A 20,277-nucleotide genomic window follows, 5' to 3' on the forward strand; every position below is an offset into this window, starting at 1 on the left:
GGAGTTTAATTTTCACTTGCTGAGTCTCTTGAAACTTGCACAGGAAATATTTAGAGAGAGGTCAACCAACATGATGAAACGCTACAGCTCCACGACAGGATGTGTGTCAGTAGTTACAACATGAAAACCCTTCCTATTCAACCAAATAAATGTCACTTCCAATTGAGAAGGAAAAAAGCAGAGAGTTGGCGTTCAGAAAAAAACAACAACATTATAGAGAACAAGTATCTCTGCAGGAACCCACAGCCTATTAAAGAGAATAAACTTCCTTCTAGATTTCATGTCATTTTGTAGTTCAGTTGATTTATGGACAACTCAGGTGCTCCTTAAAGTAAGAATAATTCAGCCATCAAATATAGATGTGTAGAATATGGGGACGTACCCTTTTGCAGGCAAATACTCAAAATGTAATCAAATATATTTTGTATTGTACTTCTTAAAAAAGAAAACAGACATTTTAGGGACACACTAGATGTGGTGCTCAGGCCCAATGGATTTTATTCATGCACGTGTCCTATTTATATATAATACAGTTGGGGTGAAAGGTCTGTTTTTACATGAAGTGAATGCTTGGGAAATGAAATTAGCATGGCAATGTAACTGGGAGAAACCTGCTTACAGCCCAGTGAAATAGAGTAAGAGGGCTCTGACTCTCCTTCCCAGAGCCCTCCAAATGGGGAGGTGGGTTGTAATCAGAATTAGTACTTACTTTTAACCCCTAGGCTGTTAGAAACATGCAGGGATAGCCAATGGGGTGCTCTCCAGATACTGCAAATGACATTACAGTCGTACCTTGGAAACTGAATGTAATCCGTTCTGGAAGTCCGTTTGACTTCCAAATGTTCGGAAACCAAAGCGCGGCTTCTGAAACTCCTGCAGCCAATCGGAAGCTGTGGAAGCTGCATCGGGCATTCGGCATAGCTGTCAACCGTCCCTTATTTGGCAGGAAAGTCCCTTATCCCAGTGCCGTGTCCCGCTGCTGTCCCTTATTGATGATGTCCCTTAAATTTCCCAGGTTTCAAAGGAAGCAGCTCCTCTCCCTCCCTCCCTGCCGGCCAGGGAGGAGGGAGGCTCCAACTGTGTTGCTTGGCTGTGTTGCTCACCCAATAAGGAGTCTAAGAACAACTGGGGGGTGGAGCTTGCATGCCTTGTGCCGATCAAATCGGCCGCGTTGCCTGGGGACTCGCCTTTGCTCAGCGCTTCCCAGCGGAGAGGTGACGGTGGTTTTCCTTGCTGCATCCCCTTTGCTGGGTTGCTGCACTGTGGGAACCACAGCTTGAGGCTTCATTTGGCTGCTGGCTGGGCTTTCTGCCTTTGGCTCGGAGGGGCTCAGAAGTTGAACATACCTGTGACCGGAAAATCCCTTATTTTGGCTGCTGATCCCTTATTTTTGAGGCTGCTGGTCCCTTATTTTCAAATCTGTAAGTTGACAGCTTATTTTCAAATCTGTAAGTTGACTTTCGGAAACCGGAACACTCACTTCCGGGTTTCAATCGTTCGCGAGCTGAAACATATGAGTAGCAAGGCATGCAACAACCAAGGTACAACTGTATTGCCTATGTTGGTTGAGCTGATGGGAGTTGTCAAAAATATCTCAAAGGCACCAACCTGACTATCTCTGTTGAAACTTCCCTTTTCTCCTTGTGAACTTGCCGGCTAGTACTTTAAGCCCTTATCTTAAGAACGGTGCTTGTTTAATCTTCTCACCAGACAGAACAGTAATACCTTTATGCGTATTCTAAACAACAAAACAGTGGCCATATTTCACAGGAAGATACTAGGCAACAGATTTACTAGGGAAAACGGATGGTTCCCTAATAGCCTCACGTAATAGCTATGAAACACAGATGTGTTTCTCCTTCAAACAATCAAAATAAATTGTTTTCTCAGACAGACAACCACAGTCATTCTTTACTGTGATCTGAGACTTCACAAGTTATTGTGGCTGTTTCATCTGATTGAAGCACTGGAAAAAAAGAAACAAGTTACAGTACTTAGAAGTAGAAAGCTGTTTTTTAGAAAGAGCTGCTTCTCCTAGACCACAACAAAGCTACTACAAGGGGCAGACAGGTTTTCCCTGTCTTCCCCTGCCCACCCCCAGCTTTGAAGCACTCTAGTATCCACAAAATTCCCTGGAAAAATATATGTGACTTTAAGTGTGAACTGCACAGAAGAAGAAAGAAGTCCATAAGATATGGTAAGTTACTGATATCTGCAATCAGTAGCTTCTTGAGAAATATTCCTGTTTGCTGAGCTTTCCCCTCAAACCAGCTTATTTCCGATCAGAAGAAGCTAAGGTGTGTAAACGTCAGGCAAACATTGTCCATGCGCATGTGCAGATGTCAGCATTGGCGAATTGGAGTTCAGTATGAGGAAACAAATCAGGGGTTGAGCACTGGGTGAAGACATGCCCCTTCCTCTCTCTGGAGTAAAGCACCCCTGAAAGGTTAAGTCCAGTCCAAGGCGACTATGGGGTTGTGGCGCTCATCTCGCTAGCGGGCCAAGGGAGCTGGCGTTTGTCCAAAGACAGCTTTCTGGGTCATGTAGCCAGCATGACTAAACCACTTCTGGCACAACGGAACACCATGACAGAAACCAGAGCGCATGGAAACACCGTTTACCTTCCCGCTGCAGTGGTACCTATTTATCTACTTGCACTGGCGTGCTTTCGAAGTGCTAGGATGGCAGGAGCTGGGACAGAGCAACATAAGCTCACCCCGTCGCAGGGATTTGAACCATTGACCTTCTGATTGGCAAGCCCAAGAGGCTCAGTGGTATAAACCACAGTGCCACCCGTGTCCTGAATAAACAAGCACACAATCACTGATAGGTCCACCAGCCATTGTGACGCTCAAAGCAATGAAAATGATGCCTCCCCAGCTGTTGCCATTGGCTGTGGGTTTCTTGTGATGTCACAAAAGCACTTGGCAACTGAGTGGATATAAAGGCAGGCCAAGGGGAAAGCCCTTTTTTATTTCCAGCAGGAAACACCTGGCAATGGATGTGACATTCAGCACTGCCCAGGTTTCTTCCACTTGGAGGAGGCAAACTGGTGAATGGAAGGAGGCAAGCCTCCGGTAGTGGGATGCTAGGGAGCGATAATAAGGCAAGTTTGCTTCCTTGAAGGCTGCTGGTATCCATGTTTGGAAGCTGGCGGACGTCTCATGATGGACCTAGCAGTAGCTTCTGGCATAACGGGACACTGTGATGGAGACCAGAGCGCACAGAAATGTCGCTCACCCCGCCATGCAGATTTGAACCGCCGACCTTCCGATCAGCAAGCCCAAGAGGCTTGGTGGACATCAATGTAAGATAGTGAATCGAAAGGGGAGCGGAGGGAAACAACCTCACTGTGTTTGAAGCTACTAATTTTTACATAGCTCTGTTGTCCAGAACACAATGTTAAACAGGCAAGCTATATATATATTTACACTCATTTGAGCCACTTATGACCCAAGATAAGTGAAGTGGAAGCAGCTCTTTGTAAGCTGTATTCAGTCTTGTATCCAGCAACAAAGCAAACCAAGAAAAATTTAGGGTTCATGACTGTGATGATCTCATAAAATGATGGGAGCTCCCAGCAGTAATAGGTTAATTGGCTGGAAATTTACTGTGTAATGAGTTACACACACACATGTACCTGGACATATAATTTAGTTTCCTATATCTGTTTTATAAGGTTTTTTTTATATTTTATGGGGATAGTTTTATGTATATTTGTTTTCCAACTGGTTTGTGGATTTTAGCTGTGTTTATATCTATATGTGCATACACAGCTTGGAGAGGGTTTTTTTGGTGGTTTAACATGATTTCAGATTTATTTTCAAACTCTTAAACACTTTTCTCTTAAACTCAATTCATGACCTCCTAAATTGCAGGCCTCTTGGTTTCAGTCACTTGAACTACAGCTGTTGAACTTCTGCCAAGTTGTAGACTGAATAAAGGTGAATCAGATCTGAACCACTGTTGATCCATTTGGCAGTTTCCTTCTGGGTGGCTCTCTCTGTCCTGGGCTCCTTTCAGTTTATCTGTCAGTTTTTCCTTATGTAACAGTTCCCCAGAGAGTGTTCTCTCTCAGGCCTTAACACTCCATTGCAGTAAGAGACACATCTCTTTCTCCTCAGCAGGGTCAGCTCAAGGGAATTTACTGCCAGGCACAGAGAGAGTCACCCAGACGGAAACTGTCAAATGGATCAACAATGGTTCGTAGAACTGTTGGAAACTTCCGGAGAAGTCCTCTTTTCGTACTGCTTTCAGTTCCCTCATCACAGCAGCTTGGACATGTGAAATGTTGGAAAATCTGTGCCCTTTCAGTGCAGATTTCAGTTTTTGGAAAAAGAAAGAAATCTGGTAGGGCCAGATCAGGAGAATATGGAGGGTGGGACAACTCAGTAACCTCAGTAACAATTTCACGTGGAATATGCATTTCTTCCGCTATCCTTCAGACAGACAAATGCCGATTCCACATCAATAACTCATGAACTCTGCCGACATTTGCTGCTGTTCTGCTCGTCAATGATCTTCCAGACTAAGGGTCATCTTTGATGGTTTGCCACCCTTCATGGAAACGCTTCAACCACTCATACACTGTCTTTCAAGTTACAGCTTCATCTCCATACACAATTGTGAACATTTTGTGGGTTTCCAATGTTGATTGTATGTTCGACTATTTCTCGCTATCCGATTTCTGTTTGATTTCATCAAACCTTCCAGTCACACCTTGTATTATAAAGCTTGCATCTTACTTATTCACCAGGTTTCTCATACTGTAATACATGGTGACATTGCAAGGCAATAAGTGTTGCACTAGCTTGCCCCTGAGTTTGTGGAACAGCTCAAACAGATCTTTAAAATTTTGCTCATGGTTTTTTGGAGCGAAAGGCACCATGTAAGATCTGATTCAAGCTGTGGATGTCCAGTTCAAACATTGAGGTGTTCCAGCACAAATGCATTCTAACACTGACAGGAACATGACTCATTTTAGATGAACATCTCCTGTGGGCATGCAACTAGATGAATATATGAAAAAGATATACAGTAGATAAACATATATTTATTCAATGCCAGGAAAATGGCCATATACTGGTGTCAGCAGCTCAGTAAGACTCAGAAAGTGTAGCATATCTAGAGCACTCTTACAGATTTGTTTTGCTGTGTGTGCCTAAAGGGAATTTAATGCCCTACTTTAGAACTGGTTGATCACTCGTTTCATTTTAGCAGACAAGGAATTGAATTGCTTTAATTCACTACGAAGGGGTGCAACACGTTCAGAACAAGATTTGTTCAGAGCGACTAGCCAGATGACATCTACTTGTCCATTTCAATTTTACAGAAGGGCTATGAAAACATTGTTCACTTTGCAGAAATATCTCCCCCCACCAGTCCCAGGGGAAGGCTGCGAGTCAGAAAGAACAGCTTTGTAAGACGTGGTGCAGCCACAAGCACATCTGTGCAGCGGTTTTCCTTGCACAAAGTCACATTGCTCTGATCTCTGCAGCAACTGAGTCTGTGGTGAGTATTTAACATCGAGGGGAATGGACTCTAAACAGCAAAGTGTGCAGATACAATGAGGGCCGAGAGAGTCTTTGACCTACATGTTGCTCTCAAGCTTTCAAACATCTGCAGTCCTTGAAGAACACATCTAGAGGTCTTAAAGTGCTAGTGCCATCACTGGTACATATTACTGACTAAAGAACACAAAGAAATTTGAAGCGTAGCATCTGAGTCTAAGGCGGGGAAGTTCTGTTGCTTTTCCCAACCACAGCAAGGTGTATACAAAACAGCAATTCTAGTTGCAACTGGAAACTTGTACAGGGCAAGAGATTGTCATTCCATACTGCTGATATGCAGACAAATTCTAATTGATGCCCCTCACAACATTTTGTACTACCTAAGTAGACACACCCTGAAAATGGTCCTCACCCATTTAAGCAACTGGTGCTTTTAAGCAACCACAGGCTTTTCCCGATGGTCATTTCTGCAGAAGCAACACTTCAAATAGAGCATGCTGAATTCAGAACTAATACGTGGCCTTCTATCACTTCTCTTGTTTTGCTCTCAAGTGAAATATTTTTGGCCAAGCAAGGACCTCAGCATGGTAATCCTGTTTCATCCCTTACCATCCTAATTACCGCTGACAACAGAGACCGCAAAGATGCTATCTATAATGATCATACTATAATATACTGCTTATCTCCAGTGTAATCAGAGTCCAATTAAAATCCTCGTATTACTCCATTATTTTTGTGAATGGTTCCCCCCCCCCCAGTTTGTTAGATGATGTCAAACTAATCAGAAAATGAAGTGCTCTTATCTTAGGATGAGCAGAAAATAGAGCCAAGATGATCAGAGGCTGGAAGTGCATGATGGAAATACAGTGGTACCTCGCAAGACGAATGCCTCGTAAGACGGAAAACTCGCAAGACGAAAGAGTTTTTCGTTTTTTGAGTTGCTTCGCAAGACGAATTTCCCTATGGGCATGCTTCGCAAGACGAAAACGTCTTGCAAGTTTGTTTCCTTTTTCTTAAAACCGTTAATACCCAGGGTGCATTCAGGGGGTGCAGTTGTGACTTGACTTCGAGGAGCAACTCATAGCACACAGTGTGGTAGCCTTTTTTTGAGGTTTTTGAAGCCTTTGGTGATTTTTGAAGCTTTTCCAAAATCCGTGCTTCGCAAGACGAAAAATTCGCAAGACAAAAAAACTCGCAGAACGAATTAATTTCGTCTTGCAAGGTACCACTGTATATAAAAGGACATGTGGAGAAAGTGGCAAGATTCTCCCACACCCCGGCTGTCATAATAAAATAATTTGGGACTTTCCCCATTCCCAGCTGCTCCTATGGAAACCGGATATCCTGCTAGTAAGTGGTTGGGTTGCACTGGCTTGTCTGCTAATATTGCCCAGATCTGCCAGTGCCCCTTTCTCCTATGGGTTCTCGCCCTGTTTTAGTAGTATTATACGTGCTACCAAAGTAAGCACAGGTTCTCTCCCTAGGCAGCCTTTGCAGTCTCAGAGGATGTGTATCAGGATGTTCTTATGTTGGCATCAGTGGCACCAAATCACTGTGCCATGGCATTTTTTACTCTGGGATGGGTGGGACCAGGTCTTTAGCAGATGTGGCGCCGGGGTGCAAATATCTGCCCAGCGCCCCCAAATACCACGGATAGTGCTGGGGCGGCCATAGCTGTGCACTGTCAGCCATTCAGGCGGGGCGCAACTCTCCCCCATGCCGCTGCGGGAGAGTGATCCCCGCAGAGGCTTGGGAGTGAAGTTGCGCGCCCGCCAGCCTTATAGTTGGCGGGGCGCGGCTGGTGGGCGTGCAGGGAAAGGGGAGGCCGCTGGGAAAGCCACACAGCTCCCCCACTTGTTGGGGTGCCCCTGAGAGGCTGGTGCCCTGGCGCAACGCACCACTAAGTCCTATGGGAAAGACGGCTCTGGGTGGGACGTACCATGTAGCCTTTGAGGAGATCCTATTGGCATGACACCTAGAAATACTTTGGGTAATTAGAGACTGGTTAAGTGGAGGGTTTTTTTTTTCAAAAAATAGCAAGCCCCCCTTGCTTTGCAAGCACTTATTTTAAGAAGCCAGCAACCCTGAATTGTGGAGATTTTGAAGACTGCAAAAACAGTGTACTGAAATATTTATTTAGACCATGCATTTAAAGATAATTTTATACACACAACATTTTAATAGTTAAATTAAAACCAAGACAAACTTGCTTTGTTTCAACAGGGGGTGGTGGTGGAGGGAACCCACAGATTCCATCTGTATTTACATGCTGGTCAGCATTCATCCATTAATAATTTGCTAGAATGTAAGATATTTGAGCAATCAAACACCTTTAATCAGTTGGCAGTCCCACCAATGGCATCTAATGCCGGCTTTGTTTATACCAATACAAAGCTGAATAAGATCGCAGTCCAAAAGGAGTGACGCTGCATGCACAAACATGCCCTTTTGGTGATCTCACTAAACAGCCAAGTTTGAATCACTGGAAGTGGAGCTTTAACTGGCTGAAGTAATCTCAGATCATTAAAAAAAAAAAAAAGTACGAGGCCCTTTAAATGAGTGTTTCCCAAACTTGGGTCTCTAGCTTATTTTTGGACTACAGTTCCCATCATCCCTGACCACTGGTTCTGCTAGCTAGGGATGATGGGAATTGTAGTCCAAAAACTGTTAGAAACCCAAGCTTAGGAAACACTGCTTTAAAGAGAGATAATACAGCAGAATTCATGTGGGGAGATTAGCAAGGAGACCATTAGCCTAATAAGCCACATCTGAGTTTTGAAATAAATTAACAGTCAATGCCCTTAACTGTAATTGACACATCCAGTTTTAAATTCTAATTAGAACTGCAGGGCAGGTGGGGGCAAACCAGGATCTACACCAATGCAAATTTCTGTCACTAGGTGAATATCAGTTTTGGGACAGGCCTGATTTTCAATGGGACTATGGTTGCGGAGATTAAGCCATATTCCCAATCCTAATGTCCTACCTGCAGCTACTATTCCCATTTAAAAATAAATAGACAGACTCATTAATAATGAGCATACAGTTAACATCATATCCAGTTTGGTCCTAAATGATGGACTGCAGTACAGTTGTACCTCGGAAGTCGAACAGAATCTGTTCCAGAAGTCAGTTCGACTTCCAAAACATTTGACTTTCAAAGCACAGCTTCTGATTGGATGCAGGAAGCTCCTGCAGCCAAACAGAAGCCGTGGAAGCCATTTGGCTTCCAAAAAAACGTTCAGAAACCAGAACAGCCACTTCCTGTTTTCGATTGTTCGGGAACCAGAACGTTCAACTCCCAATGCATTCAGGAGCCAAGGTACACCTGTACTGACATTATAGTTTTCTGAATTATGGAGAATGCTTCCAAACTTGTAAATAAGTACCAGGGAGAGAATGCTGCAGGAATAGTTTTGTCCTATTCATTTGAATAGGGAGCCACTTCCATCTGAGCTCTGTGTATACTAAATTCCAGTGCCCATACATGCTCACAGAATAAATGCTTTCAAATGGTTTAAAAGTTAGAAACAAAATAAATCATTAGCTAAACTGAAATACTGCTAACTTTAGACAGGAAAAAGTTCTACAAACCACATGAGAAAGATGTCTGGCTGAGAGAGCTATTTAATATTATTTGGAAATATTTTTATATACCTCACCTTTCAATTAAAGAATGTGTTTGCAGATGATACAGAATTTTTCTACAAGTAAAAAATTCCAAAATATAGTACTGACAAATTCAGAGTTTTATGCTACATCTGACCACTGTGCAAGATATACCGTATTTTTTGCCCTATAGGACGCACTTTTCCCCCTCCAAAAATGAAGGGGAAATGTGTGTGCATCCTATGAGGTGAATGCAGGCTTCGCGGACCTCTCCGCAAGCAGCGGGAGCCAGCGCTGGGCTCCCACGGCTTGCAGGAAGCTGCCTGTTTGGGGGCTGGGGTCGGGGGAAGCTCGGGCCGCCCCCGCCCCAGCCCCGCGCCTGGGGGAAAAATAATTTCCCCCCTTTATTTCCCCCCCAAAAAAACTAGGTGCGCCTTATGGGACGGTGCGTCCTATAGGGCGAAAAATACGGTAGCTACCAATCGAATTGGTTATTCTTCATTGCTGGTGGAATTGACTTGTTTTCAGAGGCAGCAGCCACTTCACATTATTTTCCACATAAATTCTTAGAATTGAAGCATGGTACCAACAACAGATAAGATTCTGCAGTATTGATTTTACAAGTGCATAAAGTATATCCTAAGTCCAAGCAAATCACTTAGAAATAAATCACAGAAGCCCACTTCTTGCGAGAGAGTTTGAATTGCTATAGAAATGTCAAGCTCTGGAAGTGTATCCAAAAGAGAACAATGGCCAATTGTGCTACAGATGTATTGCATACATTAAAATATTCCATGAATGTTTTTTTGCCTAAGTAGCAGCCCAATCCTCTTCCCCAAAGTTTCCGTTTATCACAAACACCCAGCGGTCGATATATGATCTTTATGTCATTTCATTAACTGCCAATGCAATTTTAAGTAAAAAGACTGAGAATATGTATGTGTCCCTCTCTATATGCATACATACAAACACCCACACACCCACTAGATGTTTCTAAAATAAATGTGAGGCATTTTAACCTTAGTGTGTCCAAGCCGCTTAAACTAAATTATTTTACTGGATAGTGTCAAGTATTCTAAAGCAGGCTTCCTCAACCTCGGCCCTCCAGATGTTTTGAGACTACAATTCCCATCTTCCCTGACGACTGGTCCTGCTAGCTAGGGATCATGGGAGTTGTAGGCCAAAAACATCTGGAGGGCCGAGGTTGAGGAAGCCTGTTCCATAGGTACAGTCATACCTGTAATCCATTCTGGAAGTCCGTTCGACTTCCAAAAATCTTTGCAAACCAAGGCGCAACTTCCAATTGGCTGCAGGAGCTTCCTGCACAAAATCAGAAGCCGTGGAAGCCGTGTCGGACGTTTGGCTTCCAAAAAACGTTTGCAAACCGGAACACTCACTTCTGGGCTTGCAACATTCAGGAGCCAAAATGTATGAGTACCAAGGCGTTCGGGAACCAAGGTATGACTGTAAAAAGATACATGACACATATTTCACTGGGAAGGTGAAACCAGAATAGGCATGGGGTGTGTTGCAGTGACTGAAAGTCCCTAGTTTCTGCCAAGATTTAGCAAAATGATCCTTAGCCTGTGTGCTTTGAACACTACAGAGTTCTAGAAATGCTAAGCTGTAAACACACACAAAGGCGAACACAAAATGTATGTTCATTTCCAGCAAGGGTGATGCTCTTTGCTGATCTCTCATGAAAATGGGTACATCCTGTATGGGCACGTGGATTGCCAAGACATTGCTAATGCTGTCAGCTTTGACAGTGCCCGGCACTTGGCAGGGAAAAGACAAAAAATAACGATCAGATTCCGTCCAGCTGTCCCTTTCCATTCCTCCGGCCTTCTAACAACAGGGGCATACCATGGTAATATACAACCTGTGCAAGGTCATTTGATCCCCTCCCCTAAGGCTGCTTAAGCCGGGTTTTGGGAAGAAGGTGCAAGGCTTTAGCAGGGTCCTAGAGCCATCCTCAGGGACGTAGGAAGGGGTGGGGGTGCGGTCTGCCCTGGGTGTCATCAATGAGGGAGGTGACAAAATGGCAAAAATCTGAGCCCTGCCCCGTCCAGTCAATTGCAGTAAGGGCTGCGTGCGGCTCTGCCCCTTCAGCCTCCTGCAACCTCGTCGTCCTGGGCTCCCTGCAACCTCAACAGCAGCAGCGAGAGCAGCCGCTGCGGGGGGCGTGGCCACGTGGGAGGGGCCACAAAGTTTCGGAGCTCCCGGCATCGCCCCAGAACAAAGTGGAGCCCCAGCCAACGTGTGTTGCACGTTGCTACGCCACTGGCCATCCTATCTCCTTCCTAAAAGTAGTTGCCTGACTCTGGAAAGGAGGACCTGTCAAAGTCCTCAGACCTCCTTGCCAAAGCTGGCCAAGCATCTACAGCAGGGATCAGCAAACTTTTTCAGCAGGGGGCCGGTTCACTCTCCCTCAGACCTTGTGGGGGGCCCGGACTATATATTTTTTTTGGGGGGGGGGGGAATTGAACAAATTCCTATGCTCCACAAATAACCAAGAGATGCATTTTAAATAAAAGCACACATTCTACTCACGTAAAAACACACTGATTCCCGGACCATCTGCGGGCCAGATTTAGAAGGCGATTGGGCCAGATCCAGCCCCCGGGCCTTAGTTTGCCTACCCATGACCTACAGGGCTTTGGAAGACGTCCTCCTCAGCTGATCACCCAGTGCACTGTTTGCATTGCCCTAAATCTGCCTCTGCCAACAAGATAGCTGAATAATGCTCACTGCCCCGAGCAGTGGCGTAGCATGGGGGGTGCAGGGGGGGGGCGGCCACACCGGGCGCAAAATCTGGGGGTTAGGGTTAGGGGGCACAAATCCACGGGTTAGGGGGCGCAAATCCATGGGTTAGGGGGTGCAAATTACTTGCCTTGCCCCGGGTGCTGACAACCCACGCTACGCCACTGGCCCCGAGTCATTAAATTAGGAGAGAGAAGATGGGGGGTGAACAGGTGAAGAAGCTTGAGTTCTAATACTTTCTTACTGTCCACATGAAGATTCTCTCTTTTGCATGATCATCTGGGAAAAAAGCTGCCATTCTGTGTAATATCACTTTTACAACAATTACGGTATGTCTTGCGTTACCAACCAAGACCTTTGTCTCATTAAGTTATACGTAGCCCAAGAAAGAAAATAATTTTCCATGGTGCAGAGCAGCAACAACCAAAAATAGACATAAAATCCATCAAGGACAAAAAGAAAATATGGACAGAATAAACACCACACACAGGAAAATAAGAATACTGATCTTCACTGGCAGACTTATAAATTTTTAAATGTGTTAACACGAATAGAAGTTTAAAATATTGCAGCTGTTGTATAAGGGATTATTATTATGATTGGAATGTAATTGGTTTAAATAAGAGTTTGGAAGCAGAATTAAAGTAAATTATCAAACCTTCGATTCTAGCATGCAGGGGGGCACCTAAATTATGCAATTGGGTATTTGATTGATACTGGAATTGATATTATAATTTGGTATTGATACAATGAGGCATATATTGGATTATTGTTATTGAAAATTAATTTTAAATTTATTTATTTTTTTTAAAAAAAGAAGGAAAATAACTTTCAATGTTTTTGTAGCTCCCACAATTAAAAAATGTGCAAATGATTTTGGATTTTTTTCTCAGAAAGCTTTCATAAATTACATATGCACATTTACTCATAATCAAGCACTCTGTTTCGAAACATTAGATGTTAATAGAAGACAATGTGCCTAAGAGTTAATCTGCACTTTCCTGAAAGTAGTTTGCACAGCTCTTCTGGAACGTAACACCTCCAGAATTCAATAGAAGATTTTATGTTGGAGATCTGTTTGTGTTCAGTTATGTGGCTGTCCAATAGCATTATCAAGTAATACAGCCCAAGAAGGACAACACATTTAGATCAGCCTGAAGAGTTCAAAATTGTCACTTTACTTTTAAAGATCTAGTAACTCCCCATTCTGGCATCTAAGGCATGAAGTCCTCCCAAATTCTGCTCATTAAAGCTGGCATTTGGTCATTTTTATAGTGTGAACGGTGGAGGAGTAACTTGCTCACAGTCAAATATTAGCATCATTTTCAGAATATTCCTTTGTCAGGCTCTTCAAAATTGCATTCTCTGACAATCTCAGCAGCAGTGCAGCTGAGGTTTCTGTTTTTGCAAAGGTTTGAAATTTTCAAAAAAACTGAAATCTGTCTAGATAGTGTCTGAATGTAACCATTCACATTATGATTTCAAGTACTTTACAGTCCCTATTTTGCCTTCTGTATGTTTTCATCCAAGGCATAGTACCCACACACCTAAGTTTCCTGAAGGAGCGTCTCCACCCCCATTGTTCAGCCCAGCCACTGAGATCCAGCTCCGAGGGTCTTCTGGCGGTTCCCTCCCTGCAAGAAGGAAGGTTACAGGGAACCAGGCAGAGGGCCTTCTTGGTGGTGATGCCCGCCCTGTGGAACGCCCTCTCATTTTGAGTCAAGAAATTCACCATTTTATAGTTCAAATAGGGAAAAATAAATACAGTAAATGGACAAAAGTACAAAGATTCACAAAATGTTTAGGGGTATGCGTACCCCTGGGTGAGCACTGATTATTTTATTTTTTATTTTTTTAAAAAAACCTTTCAATTTCTACCACACCTGTTAAATCAGTTGATTTTAACTCTGCTCTTTGCTGATAAGTGTTCTTTGCTGCATTTTTCGTCCATGTTTATTATTATTTTATTGCCTGATTGTCATGGGGTTGTAATTCAACTAAATCACTGTGCAAGCAGAACAAATTCCCCATGCACAACAGAACTGCTGTCCCCCAATCTGTTGCAAAGGGTTGGGGGGGGGGAAGTAGATTTGGGGGGCCACAGGATGAAAAGATATTCCACTGTGCTCACAGAAGTTGTTCTGTCTACATAACAACTTAGTTGCACACAGCCCATGTATTTTAACTTTCTTCCAAGGGAACTCTGTGTGTCTTTTAAAGAGCAAAGTATAAATATTAGAAATAACATTTAGTTTGTGAATCACATAGCAACCACCTCTGTTCTGGCACTGAGATATGTAAGCCTGCATGTTTCTCCCTCCCTCCTGCTGTTGCTATGTCAGATGAGTATACAGCCACTGTCAAGCTTGATATGGACTAGTGTAGTAGCACAATATGCTCTACACAAATCTGGTATATGTAATATAATAGTATTTAGAACTTCGTACCTGGCATTAGAGCAAGAGATGAAACATGCCTTTGCCTGAGAGGCATATTTGTAATATGTACTCCTATTCTTAGGTACAAATTATTACAAGCCAGCATCCAGGAGGCATAAAGGGAAAATAGGTAAAGTCGAGGGGTACTTGTTTATATATAACATTCAGATTATATATGGGGTGTGTGTTTCTATCTACATGCACTAAACGATATTTTCAAATCAGAACTACAGTATGAATGGAAAGAGGTGCGGCTGCTGTAAGTTTGTCACTTGTCACATCAGAGGACTGATTTGCAGGGCTGTCTTAAGAATACAGTGGTACCTCGGGTTAAGTACTTAATTCATTCCAGAGGTCCATACTTAACCTGAAGCTGTTCTTAACCGGAAGCATCACTTTAGCTAATGGGGCCTCCTGCTGCTGCCGCTCTGCCGAAGCACGACTTCTCTTCTCATCCTGAAGCAAAGTTCTTAACCTGAAGCACTATTTCTGAGTTAGCAGAGTCTGTAAGCTGAAGCGTATGTAACCTGAAGTGTATGTAACCCAAGGTACCACTGTATACGGTGCCAGGGTGTAAAGATTCTCCTGGCGTCCCTCCCCCCCCCCAGGCACACAGGAGAGCGGAGCCAGCCAGCCGCCTCAGTGTCTCGCTGGTTCGGTCAACCCCGAACTTGTGGCTCAAATCCACCCGCAGAAGAGCCCACCACGGCGCTCCGACCGACGGACGGGCTCTTCCCCGGACTCGGGCCCCGGACTCTCGGCCTGGCACCCCTGAGAGCCCAGTGCCCGGGTGCCCCACACCCCTAGCACCTATGGGTAAGACGGCCCTGCTGATTTGAGTCCAACCAGATGCATCAAAAAGGACTTGTTCCACAGCACTAATGGAACTTAGGAATAGCCATTGTCAACACTATATTGGACAAAAGCCAGCAAGTTTAACTGCTTCTACAATGCAGCAGAGACATCACAATAGCCCACGTACGAAAATGCACAAGAAAAAGTGAATGGAACCAACATTACCGAACAATGGAAAGCAAAGCAAAATTCATACTTACGGGCTGAGGCTGTTCTGCAATACAGCAGTTGAAACACAACCAGAACTCGCTCATTTTTGCTAGCAGTTCAAAGTGCAAATACAGAGGTTAGGAGCGAGAGATAAAGCTCCAAATCTGTGAGATAGTATCTCCTTTTAGTCAATGTGCACAGGTCCCACAGAGGGTAAATAAAATCCGTCTTTTAAACTTTCCCCTGCAGTTTGAGTTGGCACCAGAGTAGCTGCTTTCTCTTTCTCTTCCCTCTCAAGATATCGGGCCCGGCATTACAGAAAACGATGTTCTACTCCAGCTTCCAAATGGTAACCTAGGAAAAGAAGAAGTAAAAATAAAATTCACAGTGCTTGTTACATGGTTTCTAAAGCAACTGGTTTAAAATCTGTTGCTCGGCACTTAGAACCCACTAGGTTCGAGAACATTCTAGGTTCTACAACATTATGCACCAGACATCATTCAATATAAAAAATAATCCATTTTTACTCAGTAGAAAATAAATCTCAAAATGCAGAGAATCATAGCACAAACACTATATTACCTTTCTTCCTCTCCCATGAGTATTAAGGGCTTAACAGTACCCCCACCAAACCCACACAAATAGTCTATACTTTCTACATTGTATTACAATGTGACAAGGGCAATGAAATCCTCCTCCAGCTTTAAAAATATTCCTTTTTTTTTCTTAACACAATTAAGGTACTGACAGAGTGCCCCCTCCACACCACCATTGTTTGTTCATACCACAAGCTCATTAAATAACCCAGCCTTGTTTAAGTGTGTTTCAACAACCTGGTTAGTGTCCACATGCTGCCAGACGGGCATAATTTACTACTGCTATCCTGCTGCTTCACGTAATAGTGTTTTTCAAAACGGAAAATAATATTTGAAGTATGAGCTGTTACCTTAAAAGGTTTTAAGCTCCTGGAGCGGAAAAACTGAGACGCACAAAATTCCACCCATTCTTTTGTGAAATTGAAGGGCTAGTTAATCTCTAACCTGAAACTATATAGCTGTTACACTTTGAAAGGGCAATGAAGCATTACTTTGGTCATTTGGCATATTACCTATTTTCCCAGCCTTGCCTTGTAAATCAAGGTCAAAATATATTACGCAGAAGGCAGAGAACGCCAAATGCACCATTCTGAGCCCTTTGTGAAATTCATATAATCTCGTGCTTCCTCTTAATGCTGATTTTGGGTGGTTCTATACTTATCAGTTTGGAACAAAATGGGCCATAAAAAAACAGAGATAACCCATTCTGCATACAAAGTGAGCTCCCCAGGTATGCAGAAGTATATTAGTTTGCAAATTAAAAATGAAAGAAATGGGGGGGGGGGGATAGCCTGATCAAGACCTATGTTCCTTGCCTTCCAGCACCTGCTGAGAACAGCTGACCTATGAAATTTTGTGGCTATTAGTCCTTTAGCATTATATTGAGATTGAATCCCGACAAGACAGAAGTACTGTTTTTGGGGGACAGGAGGCGGGCAGATGTGGAGGAATCCCTGGTCCTGAATAGGGTAACTGTACCCCTGAAGGACCAGGTGCGCAGCCTGGGAGTCATTTTGGACTCATAGCTGTTCATGGAGGCACAGGTCAAATCCGTGTCCAGGGCAGCTGTTTACCAGCTCCATCTGGTACGTAGGCTGAGACCCTACCTGCCGCAGACTGCCTCACCAGAGTGGTGCATGCTCTAGTTATCTCTCACTTGGACTACTGCAATGCACTCTACGTGGGGCTACCTTTGAAGGTGACCCAGAAACTACAACTAATCCAGAATGCGGCAGCTAGACTGGTGACTGGGAGCGGCCGCTGAGACCATATAACACCGGTCTTGAAAGACCTACATTGGCTCCCAGTACGTTTCCAAGCACAATTCAAAGTGTTGGCCTTTAAAGCCCTAAATGGCCTTGGTTAGTATATCTGAAGGAGCGTCTCCACCCGCATCGTTTTATCTGGACACAGGTCCAGCACCGAGGGCCTTCTGACAGTTCCCTCACTGCGAGAAGCCACGTTACAGGGAACCAGGCAGAGGGTCTTCTTGGTAGTGGCGCCCTCCCTGTGGAACGCCCTCCCACCAGATGTCAAAGAGAACAACAACTACCAGACTTTTAGAAGACATCTGAAGGCAGCCCTGTTTAGGGAAGCTTTTAATGTTTGATTTATTACGGTATTTTAATTTTTTTTGGAAGCCGCCCAGAGTGACTGGGGAAGCCCAGCAAGATGGGCGGGGTATAAATAAATTATTATTATTATTATTATTATTATTATTATTATTATTATTATTATTGTTATTATTATTATTATTGTTATTATTATTATTATTATTATTATTTAGCACAGTGGTGGAAAGTTTCAGGGTGGTGGGAAAGAATGAAAAAAGTATCCCCTTCCACTTCCAAAACCTCTCTCCCCACCCCCTAAGCATCTAAATAGTGCTGCAAGGCTCCTATTAGAGATTGGGATAATCTCATTTTGTTGGGGGAGCTCCTCTTGAATTCTGGTGTTATAAATAAGGACAAGTGTAATCTCTCTTGTGGGTGAGTTCATTAGGACAAGCTGTAAACCATGGGTAGGCAAACTAAGGCCTGGGGGCTGGATCCGGCCCAATCGCCTTCTAAATCCGGCCCACAGACAGTCTGGGAATCAGCGTGTTTTTACATGAGTAGAATGTGTGCTTTTATTTAAAATGCATCTCTGGGTTATTTGTGGGGCATAGGAATTCGTTCATTTTTTTTCAAAATATAGTCCAGCCCCCCACAAGGTCTGAGGGAGAGTGGACCGGCCCCCTGCTGAAAAAGTTTGCTGACCCCTGCTGTAAACTACTGTCATAATCAATGTACCATTGATATTTGAAGCATAAAAATGCAAGTCTTTTACAAAAATATATACATAGAAACACCACAAGGACGTCGGCAGCTGCCCATGACATTTAACAAAGTGGACTTTTTTGGAACTGGATTTTAATCTAGATCTAGAATGTGATCTCGACTGAGATTTTTGATCTAGCTGGTTCTTTTCACATTGATTCTTTTTCTGAAGGCATGAGATTGATAGTGACTGTAGAGCATCGGTTGGTCAAATGGGGTGCCGGTGGCCTGTAGCAGGAATAGTAGTGTTCTCATCCATAGTTTAAAGTGACAAGCGCAAGGGCAATTTGTGGTTAAACCACTGTGCTGCTTGGGCTTGCCGATTGACAGGTCGGCGGTTCGAATCCCTGCAACGGGGTGAGCTCCCATTGCTTGGTCCCAGCTCCTGCCAACCTAGCAGTTTGAAAGCACACAGTGCAAGTAGATAAATAAGTACCATTCCAGCGGGAAGGTAAATGGTGTTTCCGTGTGCTGCTCTGGTTTCACCAGAAGCAGCTTAGTTAAGCTGGCCACATGACCCGGAAAAACTGTCTGCGGACAAACGTTGGCTCCCTTGGCCAGTAAAGCGAGATGAGCGCCGCAACCCCAGAGTCGTTTGCGACTGGACTTAACTGTCAGGGGTCTTTTACCTTTTTAAGAAAAGACTGTGCTTCTCAAAAATGTAAAAACCAGATCAAACATACGTTGGAAATGTAAAGAAAAAGAAGCTACTTTTTATCATATGTGGTGGGAATGTAGAGAAGTTAAAAAAAATTGGGAAATGATATATAATGAATTGAAAAAAATGTTTAAAATGACATTTGTAAAGAAACCAGAAGTATTTTTGTTAGGGATTATAGGATAAGACCTGCCAAGAAATATAAAGAACTTATTTATGTACGCTACAACAGTGGCAAGAGTCTTGTTAGCAGAAGGATGGAAGAATGAGGAAATCCCAACGAAAGAAGAGTGGCAAGAAAAACTGATGAGCTATGTGGAATTGGCCAAATTGACATACAAACTGTGTGATAAGGGCAATTGTGACTTCATGGAAGAATAGGAACTTTTTACAAATTACCTAAAAAGACAACAAAATGAACTGGACTCCTTGGCAGGTTTTGAATAAACATCCACAAATTTATTAGTAGAACACACGATAGATAAGGCAAGGATATGTACATTGTTTATTTGGACTGATAATTTGTTATGTTGAAATTGTTTAATAAAAATATTTTTTGAAAAGAAAAGACGATTCTTCTTTCTTTCCTCCATGACTGCAAGAACCAGGTCCAGTCTGTTGACATCGGATGCTATAGAGAAAGCCTGAGCCAGTCTGCCAGTCACAGTTTGGTAGGCTGAGGGCCAACGCACACAACTGCTGAATGTGTGGCCAGCTACTTTTCCTTCTTGGCCCAGATTGCATGTTGCTTCTGGTGAATGGATCAAAGCTTTCGACGACTCATGCGAGAGACGGAAAATCTACCTCTAAATGTGTGTTTCCATCTGCCGGTTCCAACACCTGCAGATCAGGCACTCCAATTAATTCCTAGAACTTCCTGTATAAATACTGGCATGAAAGCACAGGTTTATTACATGTAGTATAATTAAGCTAAGTCAGGCGTATAATTATTACTGGATTTTTAAGCAAGGAATTTTGCGACAGTACAACTAGTTCCTCTAGGTAAAAAATTAATCTTTATTGTTTTTCGGAAATGGAGTTATTAAGCTGTTCGTGGGGAGAAAAAGTAGTTTGAAACATTCTGGTTCTGAGCAAGTGAAGTGAAGGTGGCTACACTCTTGGTGGATTTGAGGAAGAAGGGGATCAAACATTCGGGACAAACTTTGCATTGCTCAAAAACATAGTGGGGAAGACAGTGTGCTTGTGTATTATCCAGGTGCTAACTGTTTATGAGGATCAAGAGAAGGGGCCTTTTCTGTAGTGGCTCCCCAATTATTTTATTTTTTAACAATGAGCACAATAATTTATTTGGAGTACCAGAGCTGAATCGAGTTCATAGCCTTTCTATTTTTCTTTTCTCTCTCTCCTTTTAATTTTTTA

At 43.3% G+C, this 20,277-nt stretch overlaps 1 protein-coding gene across 8 annotated transcripts in view; it reads right to left on the reverse strand.

Moving 5' to 3' along the window:
- Positions 1 to 20,277, reverse strand: part of CDC42SE2 (CDC42 small effector 2) — a 115,116-nt gene that overhangs the window by 20,800 nt on the left and 74,039 nt on the right. For all 8 annotated transcript variants that reach the window (XM_083702507.1, XM_083702508.1, XM_083702510.1 and 5 more), the window contains one exon: positions 15,376 to 15,679. In XM_083702507.1, the coding sequence (XP_083558633.1) occupies positions 15,376 to 15,429 (54 nt within the window). In that variant the 5' untranslated portion in view covers positions 15,430 to 15,679. The remainder of the gene's footprint in view (positions 1 to 15,375; positions 15,680 to 20,277) is intronic.

The sequence above is a fragment of the Podarcis gaigeae genome (genome assembly GCF_964106915.1).
Source record: "Podarcis gaigeae genome assembly, chromosome: 11".
In the NCBI taxonomy this organism is placed as follows: domain Eukaryota; kingdom Metazoa; phylum Chordata; class Lepidosauria; order Squamata; family Lacertidae; genus Podarcis; species Podarcis gaigeae.